This window comes from Nipponia nippon, unplaced genomic scaffold (assembly GCF_047370975.1).
Source record: "Nipponia nippon isolate SJK-2023a ecotype South Korea unplaced genomic scaffold, ASM4737097v1 scaffold_2, whole genome shotgun sequence".
Lineage (NCBI taxonomy): Eukaryota > Metazoa > Chordata > Aves > Pelecaniformes > Threskiornithidae > Nipponia > Nipponia nippon.
This window is the reverse complement of record NW_028262336.1, coordinates 103351792-103372084: the sequence shown is the minus strand read 5'-3', so window position 1 is coordinate 103372084 and position 20293 is coordinate 103351792. Positions and strand designations below refer to the sequence as shown.

Here is a 20293-nt window from a genome sequence, read left to right as displayed (position 1 = left end):
CTGCTACTGACAGTTTATTATATGTGTGTGTATACAGGTACACACACATTTATATATGAACTACAGAAGTTGGATTAATCTCATCTTCACTTAGCTGCTTCATAACTAGCTATATAAATTAACCTTATGATCTAGGCTCCTTTAACAGGTAAGGAGGACAGACCATGACCTGCAGACAGTACTTTGTCACATCTGTTTCAGATGGCTCCTTTACAATAGAGGACTCAGCTAGTGGAGCAGCATATCTCTAAGCCTTCACTACTGCAGGTTCTTAAATGGTTAGCTTGCATATGCATTATTACAGTTCTATGTGAATTATAGTAGTATTTCTAGGAGAGAGTTGAAATATAGAAAACAGCTTTTGAGTTTTGTATTCAAAGCACATAAAATAGTTGATAAGCAGAAGGTACAAAATTACATGAACTGTAGAAAATTGATACTTTCTGTTAGATCTAGAATGAATTAAATGAGATGGTGTTCTTACATGTACTGGTGTTGTTTTCCAGAGCCTAATGGATCATTGTTTTATGACAGTTCACTCAAGAGTACATTGAAAATCTTTCCCTCTCCTGTCTTCCTGTAGCATGTTGTATTTTTTATGGCTTTGGTCTTTGTACTACAGATCTTATATTTATTATAGACTGTTTGATAATTGAATGAATACCTAGCAAACCATTCTAAATTAATAATTTGTTCTTGCTTGCTTGCGATTGCAGGGAGTGAATTTAGTGATCTGGTAAGTGCTTTGTGTGTTTAAGATATGGATAATCAAGTTGTGTAGGACATCTTGGTGCATTCAGTTTTCCTAAGGTTTCTTCAGATCATCTTGCTTCCTCTGAAGCTCCTTATACTGAGACTTTGCCATTTTGTTCATGAGTCTTTGACGACCCAAAGGATACTAAACAACAGAGTAACCAGTGTGCCCCGTTGGGTTTCAATGACATTGATTCTCCTTCTGAATGTGCAAATCATCAAAGCATTAACTCAGTTATTATCTCACATTACTGTCTGTCAGGCAACTCTTTTCTCTTCTCTCCCACATGAATGGGGTCAGAAATCCAAAGGAGAGAATTCAAGAACTTTTATCATAAAGCAGACCATATTTTTTGACATTAGCGCTCTGCTTTTCTAGTCTTATAAGTCTGGCTGTTGTTCTATTTTAACTTCTGTTCTGTCTTCTCTGCTCAGTCCCATCCTTGATATTAGGTCCTGTCAAGGGAGCATGGAAGATCTCTTGCATATTTTTCTTCTCAGACCTCGGTGGGCTAAATGTGTTCTCATTGTATGTGGGCCAAAAAGCCTATAAGAAATTGTTTCTGCCAGTTAAACAAACTCAACATAACTAGCCTTGTGACTGAATAGTGAAAGTGCAAAAATCTAAAGTCAGAAACGGGGCAGTATCTTTCTTAGCCTCTCCTGTGATATGGTCAAGATGTCTCCAATCCCAAAAAGTCTGTGTATACATCTAGGCAGAAGAACAGATGTAATAACTATCCACAGGAATGGATAGGATCGTAATTTTCTTTAAAAAATGTGGCACAAAGCTGTGCCAGAAGTGATAAAAATACCAACAGCCACCGGGAAAACAAAGTATTTTACATTTCTTGGTTATGCTATTCCTCTTCCATGTACCACTTGTACTAATGATAGTTATAATAATAGTGCCTCCCTTCTTCATTTATTCTGCAATGAAACCAAACACATTTGTGACTTTGATAAGATTCAGATTTGTAATTCATTTGGTTAAAATGTATTTAACAGCCTCGCTTCTGTGCTTGATAAGATCATGCAAAAGATCCTTCTGGAAGATTTGTAGAAACGTAAGGAAGACAGGGGAGTGATTAGAGACAGCCAATATGGCTTCACCAAGGGCAAATTGTGCCCCACCAGTCTAGTGGCCTTCTATGATAGTGTGACGGCATCAGTGGACAAAGGAAGTGCTACAGATGTCATCTACCTAGACTTCTTCAAGGCCTTTGACACAGTCCCCCTCAACATTCTTACCTGTACATTGGAGAGATATGGGTTTGATGGATGGACTGTTAGATGGATAAGAAATTAGCTGGGTGACTGCATCCAAATAGTTACACTCAGTGTTTCAATGTCCAAACAGAAACCACTAATGAGTGGTGTTCTTCAAGGGTCCATACTGAGACCAATACTATTTAATATCTTCATCAACAACATAGACAGTTGGATTTAGTGCACTCTCAGCAAGTTTGCAAGCTGAGTGGTACAGTTGATAGACTTGAGGGAAGGGATGCTATCCAGAGGGACCTTGTCAGGCTTGAGGAGTGGGCCCATGCGAACCTCCTGAAGTTCAACAAGGCCAGGTGCAGGGTCCTGCACTTGAGTTGGGGCAATCCTCAATATCAGTACAGACTATGGGATGAATGGTATCCCCACCTGTGCAGAAGGACTTGGAGATACAGGTGAATGAAAAATTGGACATGAGCCAGCAATGTGCACTTTGCAGCCCAGAAAGTCAACTGTATCCTGGGCTGCATAAAAAGAAGTGTGGTCAGCAGGTCAAGGAAGGTGATTCTCCCCCTCTTCTTTGCCCTTGTGAGACCCCACCTGGAGTACTGTGTCCAGCTCTGGGGTCCTCAGCACAAGAAAGACATGGATCTGATAGAGCAGGTCCAGAAGAGGGTCACGAAAATGATCAGAGGGCTGGAACACCTCTCCCATGAAGAAAGGTTGAGAGAGCTGGGGTTGTTCAGCCTGGAGAAGTGAAGGCTCCGGGGAGACCTTATTGTGACCTTTAATATATAAAGGGGGCTTATAAGAAAGATAGAGAGAGACTTTTTACCAGGGCCTGTAGTGACAGGACAAGAGGCAACAGCTTTAAACTGAAAGAGGGTAGGTTTAGATTGGACATAAGGAAGAAGTTTTTTATGATGAGGTTGATAAGACACTGGAACAGGTTGCCCAGAGAAGTTATGGATGCCCTATCACTGGAAGTGTTCAAGGTCAGGCTGGATGGGGCTTTGTGTAACCTGATCTAGTGAAAGATGTCCCTGCCCATGGTAGGGGGTTGGAGTAGATGATCTTTAAAGGTCCCTTTTGACCCAAACCATTGTGTGATTCTATGAAAAATTACTCTCAGAAAAAGCACAGTTTGGATTTATTTTGATCTTTAGAACATCGTTGTATCCCTTTTCTCAAAGTCTAATGGCTTTCATTGCATAAGGAGCTCGCCCATTTTCAGTATGCATTTACTTCCACAATTTCCTCGCCATCTTCCTATCAGCTCTCATTACCAAACAAAATGCTTGTTTATCATTCAAAAGCCTTAATAGTACTACTTGCCAACCAGTGGAAATCTCAGCTGGGGAGAAAACGTAATTGTCATCACTGTGACTTTGGACTTTAAAATCTTAGAAATCAGGGTCATGATTTAAGTGGATGATGTTACAAGGTATTATAAAGAAAATATTCCTAGAATGAGCTATTGCAATTTTGTGGTTATGTTTCTTGATATGAGTGTAGGTGTGAGGAACAAACTTTGGAAGAGAAAAATTGACAATATTCTTCTCAGAAAACCTCTGTTTTTGCAAATATACTTACTACACTCAGATACTTTCTACAGACTGCTCTTTCTGCAAGGCTCAGTAGTAAACTAATTACTCAATTAAAATGTGAAAAACGTATTTAGAAATGGCTCCATGCTATATCTTTATGTAGCCTGATTTATAAAATGCTGCTCAGCTTCTCCTACCATTTCTGTTTGTAGGAGTCCTCAGTTGTTCTCTCATGTATGAACCGCTGACTGTGAGCTCCTTCATGCTTGGCCTCCTAGTGAGGTACCTTGTGTGTGGTATATTTAAATACTACTGCCAAGCCTTCCCATTTATCTGCCCGCCTCTGTTTCAGCAGTTCGTTGAGAATTTGTTACTGATGCCATTTCCTGGGCATCTTACATAAAAATAATCTCATTCTTTTTAAAAATAGAACATGTAGAAGATTCTGAGTTGGTTTCATGCTCTGTGGGAGGTCTAGCCAGTAGGAAAAAGGTATGTGAAAGTCAGATGGATGCTGCAGGCAATACCATCAGTTTGGGTGTGTCCCCAAATTCCAAAGTGTTTGTTTCTTCAGCTATTAGTCTTTATATTTTCATTTACATTGGTAAATGAGGCCATTATCTGGATTATGGAATAGTTTGGATGGACTCCAAATCAATTGGAGCTCAATTTACTTGTAGCAGGAAAAATCTTTTGGCCCTGTTCTCAGACTCTGAAAATAGGAAAAGCTCCTCTGATACTTCTGGTAGTTCCAGTGATATCAAGGTTTGTAGGTTATATCCTGAGGGTGTGTGCAAGGATCATAACAATGCTACTTCTACTAATAAATATTTTCACATATATGTTAGTTCACATATATATGAACTTGATATTTTGGAAAGATAACAATGTTTCTCAGCAAACCAACAAAGGTAAACGAATTGCTTCCAAGAGAAGGTCACTTATAATAGTCAACCTCACACATTAGCCTTTCTCCTGAAATGCCAGTTATAGCTGGGAGACAACTTAAGACTGCTCATTACCATCTTGTACATAATAGTTAACTAATTGTTGAAAAAATAATCTTCTGTTTAATGGCACACATCTTGAATGAGTTGAGCCACAGCATGGGTTCATGCACTCAGATGTCTTTACTCTCCGTAGTTCAGGCATACTCTGTAGCTCATCTAACTATTACTGAACGATTATGAATTGCAACCTGACAATAAGCAAAATCAGAATTACCTCAGTTATTCAGGTTGCAAAGTACGCTGCAGGCTGTCCTTGCAGCAGGGATGGGACTGACAAGAAGGAAAGAGTAGGTGACCAGAAATGAGGTACCACTTTAGCCATCTTACTGCCATCCTTAGTCTTGCAGCTAGGGCTGTAGTCTACTTCCTTTACTGTGCTACTTTTTGATCACATTTGAGTTTTACCTATTCACGTAGCAGGGAGGTTAGATGAGGATTCCAGGCCTGCTAGGCAGGTGCTGCTTGTGATGGTACTGTGTGTAGAGAACCTAAAGCATGGATGCACTTTAATATAAAGGGTGAGTTAAAATGTAAAGGTCTATAATGAATTAGTATGTATCATAAATTAATTAAAAGTGAATCATATATAATGTTGTTCATAGCAGTTATTGATCTCAGTTCACGCTGTGTTACTCTACTGAAATTACAGGGTTAAGTTGCATAAAATGAGAGTAATTCAGTGATGAACCAGTCCAGTCAATGTATGGCATTGCCTTTGTAGATTTAAAAAAAATGTGTGTTTTTCTTACAAAATAGAACTGGGTTTGGTAAAGGTTGCATTAATTTGAATCTGTCCTTTTACCTGTTGTAATGTTTGCAGTATGCTTTAAAAAATCGCTGTAAATCACTAGACAGAAATGGGCTGTTGAGACAAATGGAAACGCAGACATTATTTGCTTGAGATAATGTGTGTGGCAATTTGGCTGCAACTAGTAATTTTGATTCTGAGGTGAATTTACTTTTTGATTGCAAAAGTTATGACAACAGTGCTAAGAAGATGAAAGCTGTTAAGATTACAACATATGAATTTGAAAAGTAATCTGTTTTGACCACGTCAAATAAAAAGCTATTGGCATTTGCACAATAGGTACCTGCTCCAGAACTGAGCTCTGACTGTAATCTTGACCCCTGCTTCTACAGCATTCAGCAAAAATAAATGACTTGGCAAATTAAATTCATTGTGCTAAATGCAAGCTCAGTTGCTTGCATAGCTTCAAGTATGTGTAAATAGCTGTAGAATGGTGCTACCTAGTTTCAGATGTTAAAGTCCTCTTTCATAATATCATAATACAAACTTTTTGTAATGGTCAGTTTTTCTGAGCTTTTCTTTTGCTCCTATTAACATGCATATGTGGAAGAGATTACAGAAGTTGACCTTTACTGCTATTAAACAGTAAATGCCCATTCCTTCTCAAATGTAATGGAACTCTTGTTCTTAACTGGTCTATCTACAACTCATCCACTTCATATTTGGAAGAGTGGAGTCTCTTGTGTTATAGACTCAGCAGCTCACAGCTACCTGTGATACTGAATTGCAAGTAAGCGTTATGTAGGGACATATACATTGCCTGGGAATGAGCCAGATCAGGTCCAGAGGAAATCTGGCCACGTTTGCCTGTTGTTATGTCCAAGCTAATTAGCTGTGTTAACCATCAGGGCTCATTACTTTGGACTCAGCATTGCACTAGCATGCCTAGACTGTACCAGAACAGGCTAGTAGGCTTACAAAGCACTGTTTTGCATCTTCTGCATTACCACAACAGATTTCTGCTAACTCTGGCAACTCGTAATGTTCACATCATAGCCTTGTTTGTATTGTGCATGGAAAGAAGGAAGGCAAAAGCTTTTAGGAGTAAACGGTTTAACACCACTAGAAAAGATCAACCATGAGTTCAGTTGTAATGACTGCTTCTCCTAGTTCCAATATCTAAATATGCCAGAGTGGCAGGTCTGTTTTCTTCTATTATTTCTCTCCTCCTGAGAATATATACATATATATATCTGTACCTCTCACTGGAAGCATATGTCACTGAAAATCACTTTAGTATTAAGGCTTATCAAGGTGTCAGCACAGAAGAGTCTGTTCTTTTATGTTTGTCCTAACTATCCTGCTTTATGTATTATTTGCACTGGCAGCCCAAACTGGTTGTGGCACCTTGCATATCTTACAAGCAACCTAGTCTTTTGCCATGTCCCTCTAAAGCAGGTTGTAAGGACTTTTTATTTTTAAAAACAAAAGCCTCCTTGGAAATAAATATTTTCGTGCTATCACATTGATTTTCTGATATACGTTCAAAGATAGACCTGTTTCTAACAGCATGAGAAGTGTGTTTGTTTTCCTCCTTGATAACTGACTAGTGCTGTAGTTGATATACACTCCTGACTGTATAAGTACAAAGGCAAGACAAAGATTTCATTTCTGTGCCAAGAAACCTGGGACTAAAGCTCCTAACCTTTCTCCTCTGATTATTGTAACTTCATGCCAGTGAAATCTGTGGGTCTGAACAAAAAACCTCTAAAAAAACTTCCTCTTATTTCTGTAAGAGGAACCATTAAATTTGCAGTGGTCTCTCTTCAGAGTGATTACTAGATTAAAGATCTGCTGTAAGTGAGCCTGCAGTCATTGAGCAGTGTTTTCCAGCCATAACCTGAGAAAGACAATGCTTCCCCTGTTAGTAGCTTGGCTTTGCTACTTCCCCTGGGGAGCTACTAACACAGCTTACAGGAAATGAACTTACAAAACATTTGTAAGGATTTGTTTCCTAGGATGGGTAAGCATGCAGAATGTGTCTTTCATTGAAGGTACATGCCTCAAAAAGTGTGAAAAACTCACTCTGGAATACAAGGCAAGCTGAGAGTTCAGGCATTTTTATGTTTGGCTGTGACTAGAGCAACAAACAGTGTGTGAGGATTCTTCTTCAGCAGCAGTAAAGCAAGCATTAGGATAACACTACAAGTAATGAACAACATTTTCTTTTTTATCTTCCATCCAGTTTAAGGCAGATCATCTAAGTTCCCTGTGTAGTCAGTGAGTAGAAGGGAATGCTTCCAGATGTCCTCAGATTTTTCTCACTGCAGTGAGTGAACCATTCCACCTCTCCTTCTGCATGCTCATTATGCTGGGAAACCTGCTGGAATGGCCTGTCTTTGTCCTTGCAAAATGAGAGCAAGCAGGCTGTGAATGTGAGTACCTCTCACTTAAATGCTTAAAATGAGGTGCAGCCAAGTCCAGATCTAATTTCGGAACCACTGGGACATCAATATAGAGAGAACAGGATTATAAGAACGAGATTAGACTTGGGAAAGTGTGCTAAACCTTAAGAATACTTGTTTAAGAAATGACATGTATTAGATTTGATAATATTTTTAACTGCCTTTATCTAACTGTTGGCACATTCATAACCATTTGGTCTTAGTAGGCATTCTGTATTTTTAACCTCTAGAGGCTGGATGAGTCTTTGTCTGTCTTGAGAATTTTAGAAGCCCATTGTATGTCTGAAATGGCACATTGCAGATCTAGTATCCAGTTCTGCAGTATCCCTGTAAGTAGAACTCTCATCAAAGTTAATAGCAGTTATACAAAAAGGCCCACAGAGAGTGTATCCTATTCACCTATTAAAAATGTTTCAGATAAGAGCTTTGCAGTCCCAAATATAGATGCAACTACTGACAACCCAGTCCCTATAGGCAAATAACGTAAGATTGATATGTGTCTCTCTGTGCACACAAACACACACACATTTAAATACACGTAACATTGAATAAAAAAAATTGAACTGGAACTGAAAGCCTTTTCACCTATCAAAGTCAGACATCTGCGAAGTTTGTCTTTCATCCTGCAAAGGTTGATGACCTTGATAACGCTCAAGCAGGTCTATGAATCTGCCCTATTTTTCAGTAAATACATTTAGTTCCATCAGTTTGCTACAACCCATGATTTTAGTTTGAGCAGATAAGTAGAGAAGCAGCTGCATTTGTTTCACTGATGTGGAATATTAAGGGGTTTTGTTTGTTTGCTTGGTTTTTAATAATTTATTCTGTCAGTTCAGAAATACAGGAAAAATCTTGAAAGCAGAAGAAAAAATTCTTTTCTCCAAAACTTCCAATTTAACTCTTGAATGCAATTCCAAAATACTTATTAACTGCTGCCTTCTCAGATGGAGTTTTGGCTTAGTAATAACTGAGTAACTACTTTATATTACTTCTGGTTATTTTTTATTAGATTCCTGTTTTACATTGTTCAATTTTCTATACAAATAAATAAGCAATCTACCACAGAGAAGATTCTTGCCATACGCTGTGTAGTCAGTCAGATTGTCCTCAAGTACTTCAGAAAAGCATAGGTATTCTGTCTGTCTGGTTATCCTACAAGCCTCTCCAAAACCTTCAAAATACAATGTCTTCACAATATTTGGCTTTATTGAGTTCAGCTGTAGCCCAAAGCAGGTTCTTCAATTCCAAAACATTTTCTTCATTTAATAGAAGTCATAGGTTTTGCAACATACATATAATCTTAAGAAAATTTGACTCAATTATGGAAATGATAGGCCCAGCTTCCACTTACCATTAAAAAGGATTTATGTCTCCTCCTTTGGGTAAGTTGTACCTTTTCTGTATGCTAGGCATAGCTCTGTAGGACCACAAACTTTTCCAGTAATTTTCTTTGAATTTTTTTCTTTTTTTCTGTGCTTGATGAAGGGGAAGTATTCATAGTGCCACTGATAGAGCACTGATTAGTTGCTATAATCTTTGTGAACTTAATTCAAGTTGGCCATATGCTGTATGGTATTTTCAAGCACATTTGTGATGATGTAACCTCATGAATGTAATAAATTCTCACTAGGCAACATAAGAAAATTGTAATGAAATACAAAGAGAACTTGTGTAGGTCTTCAAATTACATCCCAGCTGTTGGGGAAGGTAGGTATGATTTCTGCTGTGCATGGGGAAAACTGAGGCACTGGCTGTGTGTGCTTACTCTTATATGTTTGAAACGGGAATGGAAGGGATAGAAAAGGGGAGCTGATATACATCCAGGATGAAGCTGGGCTATGTTTTTAAGCCTGTTTACTTTGTGAAATTTTTGTGGGTAGAAAAAACGAAAAAGGGAGGAAAAAATGCGGATAAACAATATGTCTGTTAAGTGGGATAACACTTAACCTCCTTTGCTTTTTGCTCTTCTTTCTTATAAACTGTGGAACTTAAATATTAAGATACAAGACTATTCACACTCCAGTTTATGTGCAATAAGATTGATTTTGTTTTAAACGCTAGATGCGGGGGAACTAAAATTAAGTATTTGCCCCTTTGGTTAGCTGGAAAACATTTCCAAAAGCAGACCCAGTTATGTATCGTGTTCCACTCTGGTTTTAGCAACAGGAATCTGTAAGAACATTAAAGTTAAGGTTTCATTATCTATATTCACCTTTGTCTGTTTGCACCACAGTGAAAAATGCAAAGAATTTTCTGGCTTGCTCACAGGACTCATCTCAAATAAGTTTAATGAGATAACACTTTTGTTTTTGCACACAGATTCATACCTGCTGACACATGAAGTTGAAAATGTAGGAGGCAAGAAAAAGAGCAGAGTGCTGATACAACAATTGCTGTCCCAAAACAGGCAAACTAATACTTGAAAAGAAGCCAAAAATACCTAGAAAAATTCTAAACCTTAAAAAAAAAGCTTTATTTCACTTACTGAGAAGAGCAAAGTGCTCTCCATTGTCTAATGTGGATTTTATGCTCTCTTGTTACCTTCAACGTAAGGTAAAGAAACATTTATGGACATTATTCCTCTTTCACCAGAACCATCGTTCTACTTTGGAAATGATGAATACTATGTTGATGAGAGTGCTGGCTATATTGAGGTGCGTGTCTGGAGGACTGGAACTGATCTGTCTAAAGCTGCCTCTGTTACAGTGAGGTCTCGCAAATCTGAACCAATAACTGCAGAGGGTAAGTTATTGTTTTGCTCTGGTTTCATAATACATCTCAACAACAAATGCTAGTACATTTGGTCTTGATACAGATTCAACTACATAAGATGAAATTTATATGTCTCTTGGTCTTAGCAGGTCTTTCTTCTTAGAACAAATTAAGTAGTTACAGAATTTCTCTCAAAGAAACGGGAGTAGGAGCAACTGTGAAGTACAGCACTAAGAGAAATTCCTTCAAATCCTCATATAAAACACTATCGCACAAAGGCAGTTGATTACTGTCTCAACAGCATATTCTGCACACAGAGTTATAACCACTGGCAGCGTGCAGTTTGCTCCTCTCATTTTTACTGTAGGCAATGAGAAATTATTATCTGGTATCCTGTTCAGCAAGAGGATTGCTACAGCTGTGTGGTTCAGTGATGCTTTGACAGAACCTGTGTCTGCAGAATCAAGTGTTAGTGTACTCTATTTCTTTTTTTCACAAACCACAATGTTTAAAAGACATTGATATAGAGACAGCATAAAAATTATCTTCCTTAGATGCTTATCCAGAGTGTAACGGGACAGTAGAGTTTATCTTCTCAACTAATTTTCAGTGAGGCAAAATTGTGTAAAACTTTACTCTTATTTCAGGAATATCTAAACATCATATATATGTAACGTACATAACATATGATAAACATCATATTTCTCATGAAAAAGAAAATTATGAAGTTGAAAAAAATACATGATTACTTCTTTTCTGAACTTGCTTTATATGATCTGATGTCTTTATCTCATCCTGAATATTTAAGTTATTTTATTTCTGGGGAAAAAAAATATATTTCCTTACAGTAAGAATCTTAATTCATTGTGCCAGGACTTACAGGATTCAAAACTGGGAATGGCACAGCTCTTGGGCTTTCGAGTCTGTTGGTCACAGCCTGAAAGCTCTGACGTGGCTGGCTGCCTGTAAAGCCATGAACCTGGCTCTTGGTCTTACACAGTCACGGCATTCTGCCTTGGAGGCTTAGCTCTGGGGTAGAGTGGGAGGGACTCTGGGCAAGTGCCCATGTGATGATAGCCTTTACACTTGCCAAGTTTTGTCAAATTCACAGAATTCCAAACCTTATTTCAATTTCAATGAAACTGAAAAGCTTTGTTTCAACAGCTCTGCTGCTTATTCTCCCAAAAAATGAATGTTAAAACTCAGTCCTTCACTAGAGTCCTAGAAACCTTTAATGCTTTGGTTCCGAGATAGAGTGTCATGTTTTAGTCAGTATCTTGTTTTGTTTGCTTTCTTCTTATTGACTTGTTAAGGATTGGCTTGCTTTGCTTGAAACAAAACAAAACAAAACATAAAAGCAAACCAAACCCAGATCAGTCTGTCTTTAACATTAAGGTGCCAGACGTCATCTGACATGGTCTGAGCAGAATTTGATTCTTTTGGTTTCCATTCATTCTGTTTTACACAGCTCCTCCAAACAGCAGTTCTTCCTTACTGTCAGCTCACTGGCCTTTTCTTCTTCCCTTTTTACATTAGCCTCAAAACTTCCATCTTCTTTACAGAATAATGTGAAATTTCTTTCCAAAAGACTTTGCTTCAGCTCCAGAGTCTCTCTCAAAGCTTTTTACTTACTTTCATTTCTCATTTAAAACAAACTATTAGTTTTAGTGGAAAAACTGCTGGTTTACAACAGAACAGAATCAGCCCCATTTTGTGACTTGAATGACTAAACAAAAAATAGCTTAATATTGACTTGTTTTATTGTATAGTCCAACTTAGATCGTCAAAAGATATTTTTGCTTTACATGATTGCCAGAATTTGGCAAATTTTAAAAATATATTTAAAGAAAAAATAAACTTACCTACAATTAACTGCCTAATGATAAGTATGTATATAATATAAATAAGTAAAAAAGTAAAAAGTTAAATAATAAAAAAGTAAATAAGTAAAAAAGTATAAAAGTAAATAATGATTAATTAATTTGATATTTTTTATCTCTTTTCCATTGGTAGCTGGAGTAGATTATGTAGGCATCAGTCGTAATCTGGATTTTTCCCCCGGAGTCAATATGCAGACATTTCGTGTTGTAATTCTGGATGACCTTGGACAGCCAGTGTTAGAAGGAACTGAGAAGTTTGAGCTTGTGCTAAGGATGCCCATGAATGCTGCCCTTGGAGAACCCAGCAAAGCCACCATCTTCATTAATGACTCAGTGTCTGACTGTGAGTAATATTTTTTTTACTTTTTATCTTTTTACCTTTTTTTTTTTACCATTTATGTAGGAGATGGATGGCTGCAATACACAAATAGTGCTTGTCCTTTTGAATCATACTAAAGCCAGTGATTCTACATGTTTTAGCTACAGATGATGTGTTAAGTCATTTGTTGTTTAGCTCCTTATGTTATTTTTCTGGTGCAATGTAACATAACTAAATTTGAAATAGCGGAGGGAAGACATGATAACTTTTGCAATTATACTTTACACATGCTTTTTATGTTTTTCTGCCCAGTGCCTAAGATGCAGTTTAAAGAATCTGTATATGTAGGCAATGAAAATGACGGACAGATTTCTGCCATGATATATAGGAGTGGAGATATCCAATACACATCCACTGTGAGATGCTATACAAGGCAAGGTTCAGCTCAGGTAATGATGGACTTTGAAGAACGTCCTAATACTGACAATTCCATCATCACATTCCTTCCTGGTAAGCTCTTGGTCTTATTTTAGAAGCCTTTAGTCTACCATGTTTTGTTTTGCATTGCTTTGCTTTGGTTGGTTGGCAGGTTTATTTTGTTTTGGTTTAATTGTGTCTTCTCATAAAGTAGTGCCAAAAAGACCACTCTGGAAAACCAAGGTTTTTTCCATACACAGTGGGCAGAGTGCACAAAAATGATGTTGTCTCTTTTTGCTTCACTTCTGACCCAGAGGGATAGTCAATAGGAACCAAAAAGACATATCTTCATATAGGTTCAGCCTGAGTGCCAGGATCTTTTTGATAGCAAGAGCAGGTTCAGCATAACACAATAACAGAAGCACAGACCTGCTTTCAGAAAGTAAACTTTAGAAGCTCTGCTCTTTGTTAAGCAGACTTCTGGTAAATACATTTGACTTGCACTGAAATAAGTAATAGATCTTTCAATAGAGATACAGCTCTCTAATTTCTCGTTGCATTTTTTTTCCCACCGAGGCTTTCCTAAGGCAGTTCACCAATATCAGGTACTTAATATCTCACGTCAGAGATGAAATACAAATAAATCAGATGTTACTACCTTGAAAGAATATTGCCTGATTCCTTCTATGCGTGCAGAAGACAGTTTAGTCTTTTAGTCTTTTAAGTTTAAACACATAATATTTTTTACAAGCCTAAACAAGTTCTGTCATCAGCATGAAATCCTTGGTATGCCCTTATCACAGAAATTATGACCTTCATATTTCTGTAGACATGTATCATAGTTCTCTTGTAAAGTGAGTTGTTCAGTCTATCTTTATTTAGAGCTGGGCTCAGCTCTTAGTGCTGTCATGTACTCTATACCTTTGCCGTTGCTTCTGTGCAACCAGGAAAGAGACTCTAACTTGTTAGAATTAATGGATCTGGGCCCTTTGGGAAGTGACTTCCGTCTTTTTTTGAGTGTCGCTCTACCATTTCTCCATGAAGACAAGTAGCAAAGAGGTCTGCTAGGATCATATCTTGTTTCCATAAGCTTCTTAGGTGTGTTTAATATGTGGCAGTTTCAGTACAGTTTTCACATTTGCCATGTAACAATAAGCAGGAGGAATATTTTGATTTTTTTTTTCTCCTCCTAATGGATAATTTATTTTCTACAGGGGGAAAAAATTACCTCAGAAAATGAACACAGTCAGCATCCTGGTCTGGTTCTTCATCTTGAAGAGCCTTGATCATATTTGCATGTATAAGGATGAAAAAATCATCTCTCATAACCTGTGCTGTTCCTTTTGTCAGGGATGTAAGAGTCATTCTTCTGATGATGAGCCCACTAAGTCTGACAGTGGTAGCCAGACACTCTGCACACCACTCATATCTCTTGCTGCTCTTGTAGAAGGCCTAAGACAAGGTCTTTTTCCCAGACTCTCTGAACATCTAGTAAGTCTAGACAGATTGATTTGTGAGTGCTCAAATTGAGCATTTTGCAACTCCAAAGCATTTTTACAGCAATATTCATTGTCACTTGGAGTCAGTGGGAGTTTAAAAGACATTAAAATCAAATGGAATAATATAATTGAAGGTCCACACAGTTGGGGAGTGTCCAATCAAAAGAGAGTTGAAATAAAAAAAACTCCAGGACAAAATAACCATTAGTATTAGTGAAAGTTTCTATTACTCCTCTTCCTTGTGCAAATATTTATTTTTTAAATGCACACTGTGGGAGAGGTCACTGAGAAGGAGTATTTTATTCTAAGATAAAACAAAAGGAACAATACGTGTGAAGTGGATATACTAAGTAGAAACATGTCTTAGAGAAGTCCTAAAATGGGGGATTCCACTTTAATGAGTTTCCATAGAAAGGTAATGATCATTAATTCTGCTTTCGCTATTGTCATTACTCATTAACATATATGGTGTCAAGGTGAATGCCTTGGCCAGCAGAAGCAGCCTGTGGTTCTTTGAGCTTGGAGAGAAGTGCTGTAATAGAGCAAAGAACACCTAAGTTCTGCATGATATTACCTTCAGAATGATTGCAGGTGAAACTGAGAAGCCTTGCACACTGGTGCTTATGGATGATACTTTCCATGAAGAAGAGGAAGAACTACGTCTGGTTCTTGGCACTCCAAGAAGTGATTCTTCCTTCGGTGCCTCTATTGGCGAACAAAATGAGACTCTGATAAAGATTCGGGATGATGCAGACAGTAAGAAATTATTTTGTTGCTGTTGGCTTTTGGAAGCCCATTTGTGTGCTCTAAAAAGATTTTTCTTCTGATTACAGAGGCTATTATTAAGTTCGGTGAGACCAAATTTAGTGTGAGTGAACCAAAGGACACAAGGCAAGTAGCAGTTGTAAAAATCCCAGTGCTTCGTCTGGGAGACACTTCCAAGGTTTCTGTCGTGAGAGTTCATACAAAGGATGGATCTGCTACTTCTGGAGAAGACTATCACCCTATATCAGAAGGTAGGATCATTCAGATGATTATCACATCCTACTATTTGTCTTTATTCATAACTGTAACATAACGTTTGAAAAATGAAATAACTTTATGAATAGAATACTTTGCAACCACATCCATTAACACATTTTGCTATTCAAATTCAGTATGGACATGATCGCACGTGGTATGCAACAGCCAAATTGTTCTTGGAATACTAGATATCAGTGAAGATAGTTACAAAAGAATTGTGACTCCTTTGAAAACATCCATAGCTCAAATAACTGTGGAAGAAATGTGTGAGTGCCACCTTAGTAACATTTGCAAAGTGTAATACCATTACTCTGCAGAAGCATCTATTCATAGGATATGATTGTGTAGTCGTTTCTCAAGCAATTCATTAAGTTAATGGCTTTTGCTCTATGTAGGAACTAATGTCTACTTCTGTTTATTTTTCTACTTTCATAATACTTAAGCTTTCTTTCTATATCACTGCAATTCACTGCCTGCTGCTCCTCGCTAGTAATGAATGAAAAGTTGTGCAACAGAATGAGAAATTTCTTAGCTGATAAACTTCCTTCCATTAATAGACCACCCACATGGTTTAGTGAATGACTAATAGACTTTGTAGCACTATGATTTTTTTTTCTTCTAAAGTGTATGATAATACATGATACTAATCTGTGTTTTAAGATTAATCTTCATTGCTGGAGTGTTTTCACAGTTTTCGATAAACTATTTTGCTGTCCAGTCCAGCTGAAAGATAGGACTTGTTTTTGAACATCCAGCAACAACATTGGGCTTTCTTCAAATTCCATAGAAGAAGAGACATTTCCCACTAGTGATACTTGAAGAGAAAAATTGTTAGTAATAAGAAAATTGTCAACCCAAAGCTTGCTAATTCCAGTCCCTTTGCCTCCTGCATTTTAGAGTTTTGCTCTTTCCTTCTGAAAACCACAGGAATTTTTAGTGTCAGCTACTACTTCTCCTATACGCATTACCTATATGCATTGCCTTGCTTACCCTGTCCCTGCTGTGCACTGACAGCACATGGGAGCAGAGTTTTCAAGGCAAACATGCTACTGCAGAACAAGAGGCTCTGGGCCTCTGCCCAGAAGCCTTTGAGAAAGGTCTGTGATCTGCAGGATTTCCCCACAGGTTTCAGAACATCTGTGGGTTTAGGGAGCCTACCTATTCAGCCATGGGTACAAACCCCACTGAGTTATCTGAAGGAAGTGTGACAAACTGAAATTCCGTAAAATTCTTGGCTGTCACACAGCATGTTTATTACCACAAAGAGTATTTTCATGGCTTAATAACACTTAAGGCTGGAAGGATCATTAGGTCACTTAATCAGACTCACTGTGGATTGCATGATTCTCCCAGTTTCCCCCAGTTACTTCTGTACTGAGCCCCATAACTTTTGGTTAGAGAAAGTATATCCTTCAGAAGGGGCATCCAGTCTTGGTTTGAAGGCACTGGAGAAGACGAGTGTTTTTTAGCATTTTGCTTCACTGATCAGTCCCTATCACTTATCTGTGCCTTATTTCTCATATACTTGAGCTCTCATCCACTACTGCTTGTTGTGCCTCTCCCTTTAGACTGCAGAGCTCTTTAGCACCTACTATTTTTTCTTTATGATGGTGTTTCAACATACTAATCAGAACATCGCTTTCTGCAATTCTTTTTTCTTCTGGTCCTCAGTTTCTGTTGGTCATTTCTGTGCCATCTTCATTTAATTTGACATCCTTTAAAAAATAAAGATAATAGAAATGCACCTACTGTTTTAGTATCACTCTCACCCACTCCATACACAAATGTTAAATAGTTTCTGTATTTCTTCCTTTAGTAGTTAATACATCCAAGAATCACAGTACTCTTCTAACTCTGTCAGTGTGGTGGGGTTGACCTTGGCTGGATGCCAGAGTCCCACCAAGCAACTCTATCACTCCCCCTTGGCAGCTGGACAGGGGAGAGAAAATATGACGAAAGGCTCGTGGGTCAAGATAAGGACAAGGTGATCACTCAGCATTTACCATCACGGTCAAAACAGGCTTGACTTGGGGAAATTAGTTTAATTTATTACCAATCAAATCAGAGTATGGTAATGAGAAATAAAACCAGATCTTAAAAACACCTTCCCCCCACCCCTCCCTTCTTCCTGGGCTCAACTTCACTCCCAAATTCTCCACCTCCTCCCCCTGAGCAGCACAGGGGGACAGGGTATGGGGGTTGCAGTCAGTTCATCACACGTTGTCTCTGCCGCTCCTTCCTGCTCACACTCTTCCCTGTTCAGTGTGAGGTCCCTCCCACAGGAGACAATCCTCCATAAACTTCTCCAACATGGTTCCTTCCCACAGGCTGCAGTTCTTCACAAACTACTCCAGCATGGGTCCTTTCTATGGGGGGCAGTCCTTCAGGAACAGACTGCTCCAGGGTGGGTCCCCTGCGGGGTCACAAGTCCTGCCAGCAAACCTGCTCCAGTGTGGACTCCTCTCTCCACAGGTCCACAGATCCTGCCAGGAGCCTGCTCCAGCGCGGGCTTCCCGTGGGGTCACAGCCTCCTTTGGGCATCCACCTGCTATGGCATGGGGTCCTCCACAGGCTGCAGGTGGATGGATATCTGCTCCACCGTGGACCTCCATGGGCTGCAGGGGGACAGCCTACCTCACCATGGTCTTCACCATGGGCTGCAGGGGAATGTCTGCTCCAGCGCCTGGAGCACCTCCTCCCCCTCCTTCTTCACTGACCTTGGTGTCTGCAGAGTTGTTCCTCTCACATTTTTTCACTCCTCTCTTCCAGCTGCTGTTGCACAGCAATTTTTTCCCCTTCTTAAATATGTTACCACAGAGGCACTACCACCATTGCTGATGGGCTCAGCCTTGGCCAGTGGTGGGTCCGTCTTTGGAGCCGGCTGGCATTGGCTCTATCGGACATGGGGGAAGCTTCTGGCATCTTCTCACAGAAGCCGCCCCTGCAGCGACCCCGCTACCAAAACCTTGCCACACAAACCCAGTACATTCAGCTAAGATGGAACTTTTTATCTGCCATGACCTCCAAACTTTTTTCAGAGACCATGCTTTTCAAAATACAGTACTCTTTTGTGTAACTCTAGCTTTGTGCCTTATTTTTGGTATATACCATTGTATTAAAATGCATTTTGTTTGAGTAAGACCTGACAATAATTTTTATTTATAATTCTTCAGTCTTTTGGTCATTCACATATGTTACCAGCACTTATGTAATAATTAGTCCCAGATAATTTTCAAAATATTAAGTTCTATTAGACTAAATCTTGGTCTTTGCAAATCTCTTTTGATGATAACGCCTCATTTTCAGTATTTCCACGTGTGTCCACTGCTATTCATTATTATTATTTTTAGCATCAAATACTTTAAACTAAATATATGAACATCTGTAATTTGAAAAGTGAATATTAACTTCCATCTCTCATGGCTGGGCCTAGAATTACAGCTTGTTATGAACAACAGATTTATTTTTAAGTGTTTCATTATGTTTTTAGAAATTGAGTTTAAGGAGGGTGAAACACAACACTTTGTGGAGATTGAAGTTCTCTTTGATGGAGTAAGGGAGATGAGAGAAGCCTTCACTGTTCACCTGAAGCCTGATGAGAACATGGTTGCAGAAATACAGGTAACAAACTCATGCAAAGTCCTCAACAACAAAATCTGGTAAACAGACCTTCTTGCTTTCTGGCTTATAGCTGTACTCTTAAGGTTTACACATGCCATCTTGGCTTGTATCTTAAAAGACAAAGAGGATCATCCCAGCTGACACAGTAGCACCTACCCAAAACAGTTTGTTGCCACGGCAATAATGTTCATGGGGTCATAGAGAAAATGGGAGACTGAAGTCTTCAAGATATCATTCCAGACCCATTCTCCTCATAGAATCAGTTTTAAAAACTAATGTCCTCTTGGAAACACTCTCTGGCAATACAATATAACCTCTGTGCTGTAAAAAGAGCAATCAGGCGAAATATAACTTCTGCTGTCAAAACCATGTTAATATTATTTTTGTTGTGTGAAATGAAATAGCCACACATTCTTGTTATTTAGCATTATACCATACATACTTTTAGTTTAAGGAGTATATTCCTCTGATTCTGCATAAAATGTTCTTCAAACTCTTTGGCCACTTCATCAGTATCACACCATATATAGTCTGACTCCAGGTAGCCAGATGGCAGAGACACAGCCTTTGCTGATGACAAACACCCCATTTCCACCAGGCGTTAAAGCATACAGTGCACATTAGGGCTCTACCAGAATACTGAAGTGATTCAAGAAAGCTGGGACACAAGGTTAAAGGGTCTGGTATCTTCAACATTCTGAAAAGAAAAAATTCTTTTTAGCTCTTGCTTTTGTAGTCTGCAATATATTTTCCAGTGCCTCAACCCTTCCTCAATAGTTCATCCAGTTGAGGTTTTAGAACTTGTTTTGGGACAATGTTTCAAAGGCTAGACATATTCTGATCAAGGTCCAGCTTGAATCCCCTTGTTTATTTAAGTGTTCACAGAGACCTGTTTCTGCGTTTTCATTGTCAGACAGCCAAGGCCATTGTTTACATTGAAGAAATGAACAGCATGGCAGATGTCACCTTTCCTTCTGTCCCTCAAGTTGCATCCCTTTTGATATATGATGATACTTCTAGAGCCAAAGACAGAACCAGTCCCATAGCTGGCTATCCTGTCATCTGTATCACAGTG

The 20293-nt window shown here is 38.6% G+C and overlaps 1 protein-coding gene across 1 annotated transcript in view; it reads left to right on the top strand.

Annotated features, from left to right (window-relative positions):
* The window catches only part of FREM2 (FRAS1 related extracellular matrix 2), a 145489-nt gene that overhangs the window by 93727 nt on the left and 31469 nt on the right, over positions 1 to 20293 (top strand). The window contains exons 7-13 of the mRNA XM_087758177.1: positions 10340 to 10489; positions 12473 to 12682; positions 12971 to 13168; positions 15166 to 15330; positions 15408 to 15590; positions 19088 to 19218; positions 20132 to 20290. Coding sequence (XP_087614303.1) covers positions 10340 to 10489; positions 12473 to 12682; positions 12971 to 13168; positions 15166 to 15330; positions 15408 to 15590; positions 19088 to 19218; positions 20132 to 20290 — 1196 coding nt within the window. The remainder of the gene's footprint in view (positions 1 to 10339; positions 10490 to 12472; positions 12683 to 12970; positions 13169 to 15165; positions 15331 to 15407; positions 15591 to 19087; positions 19219 to 20131; positions 20291 to 20293) is intronic.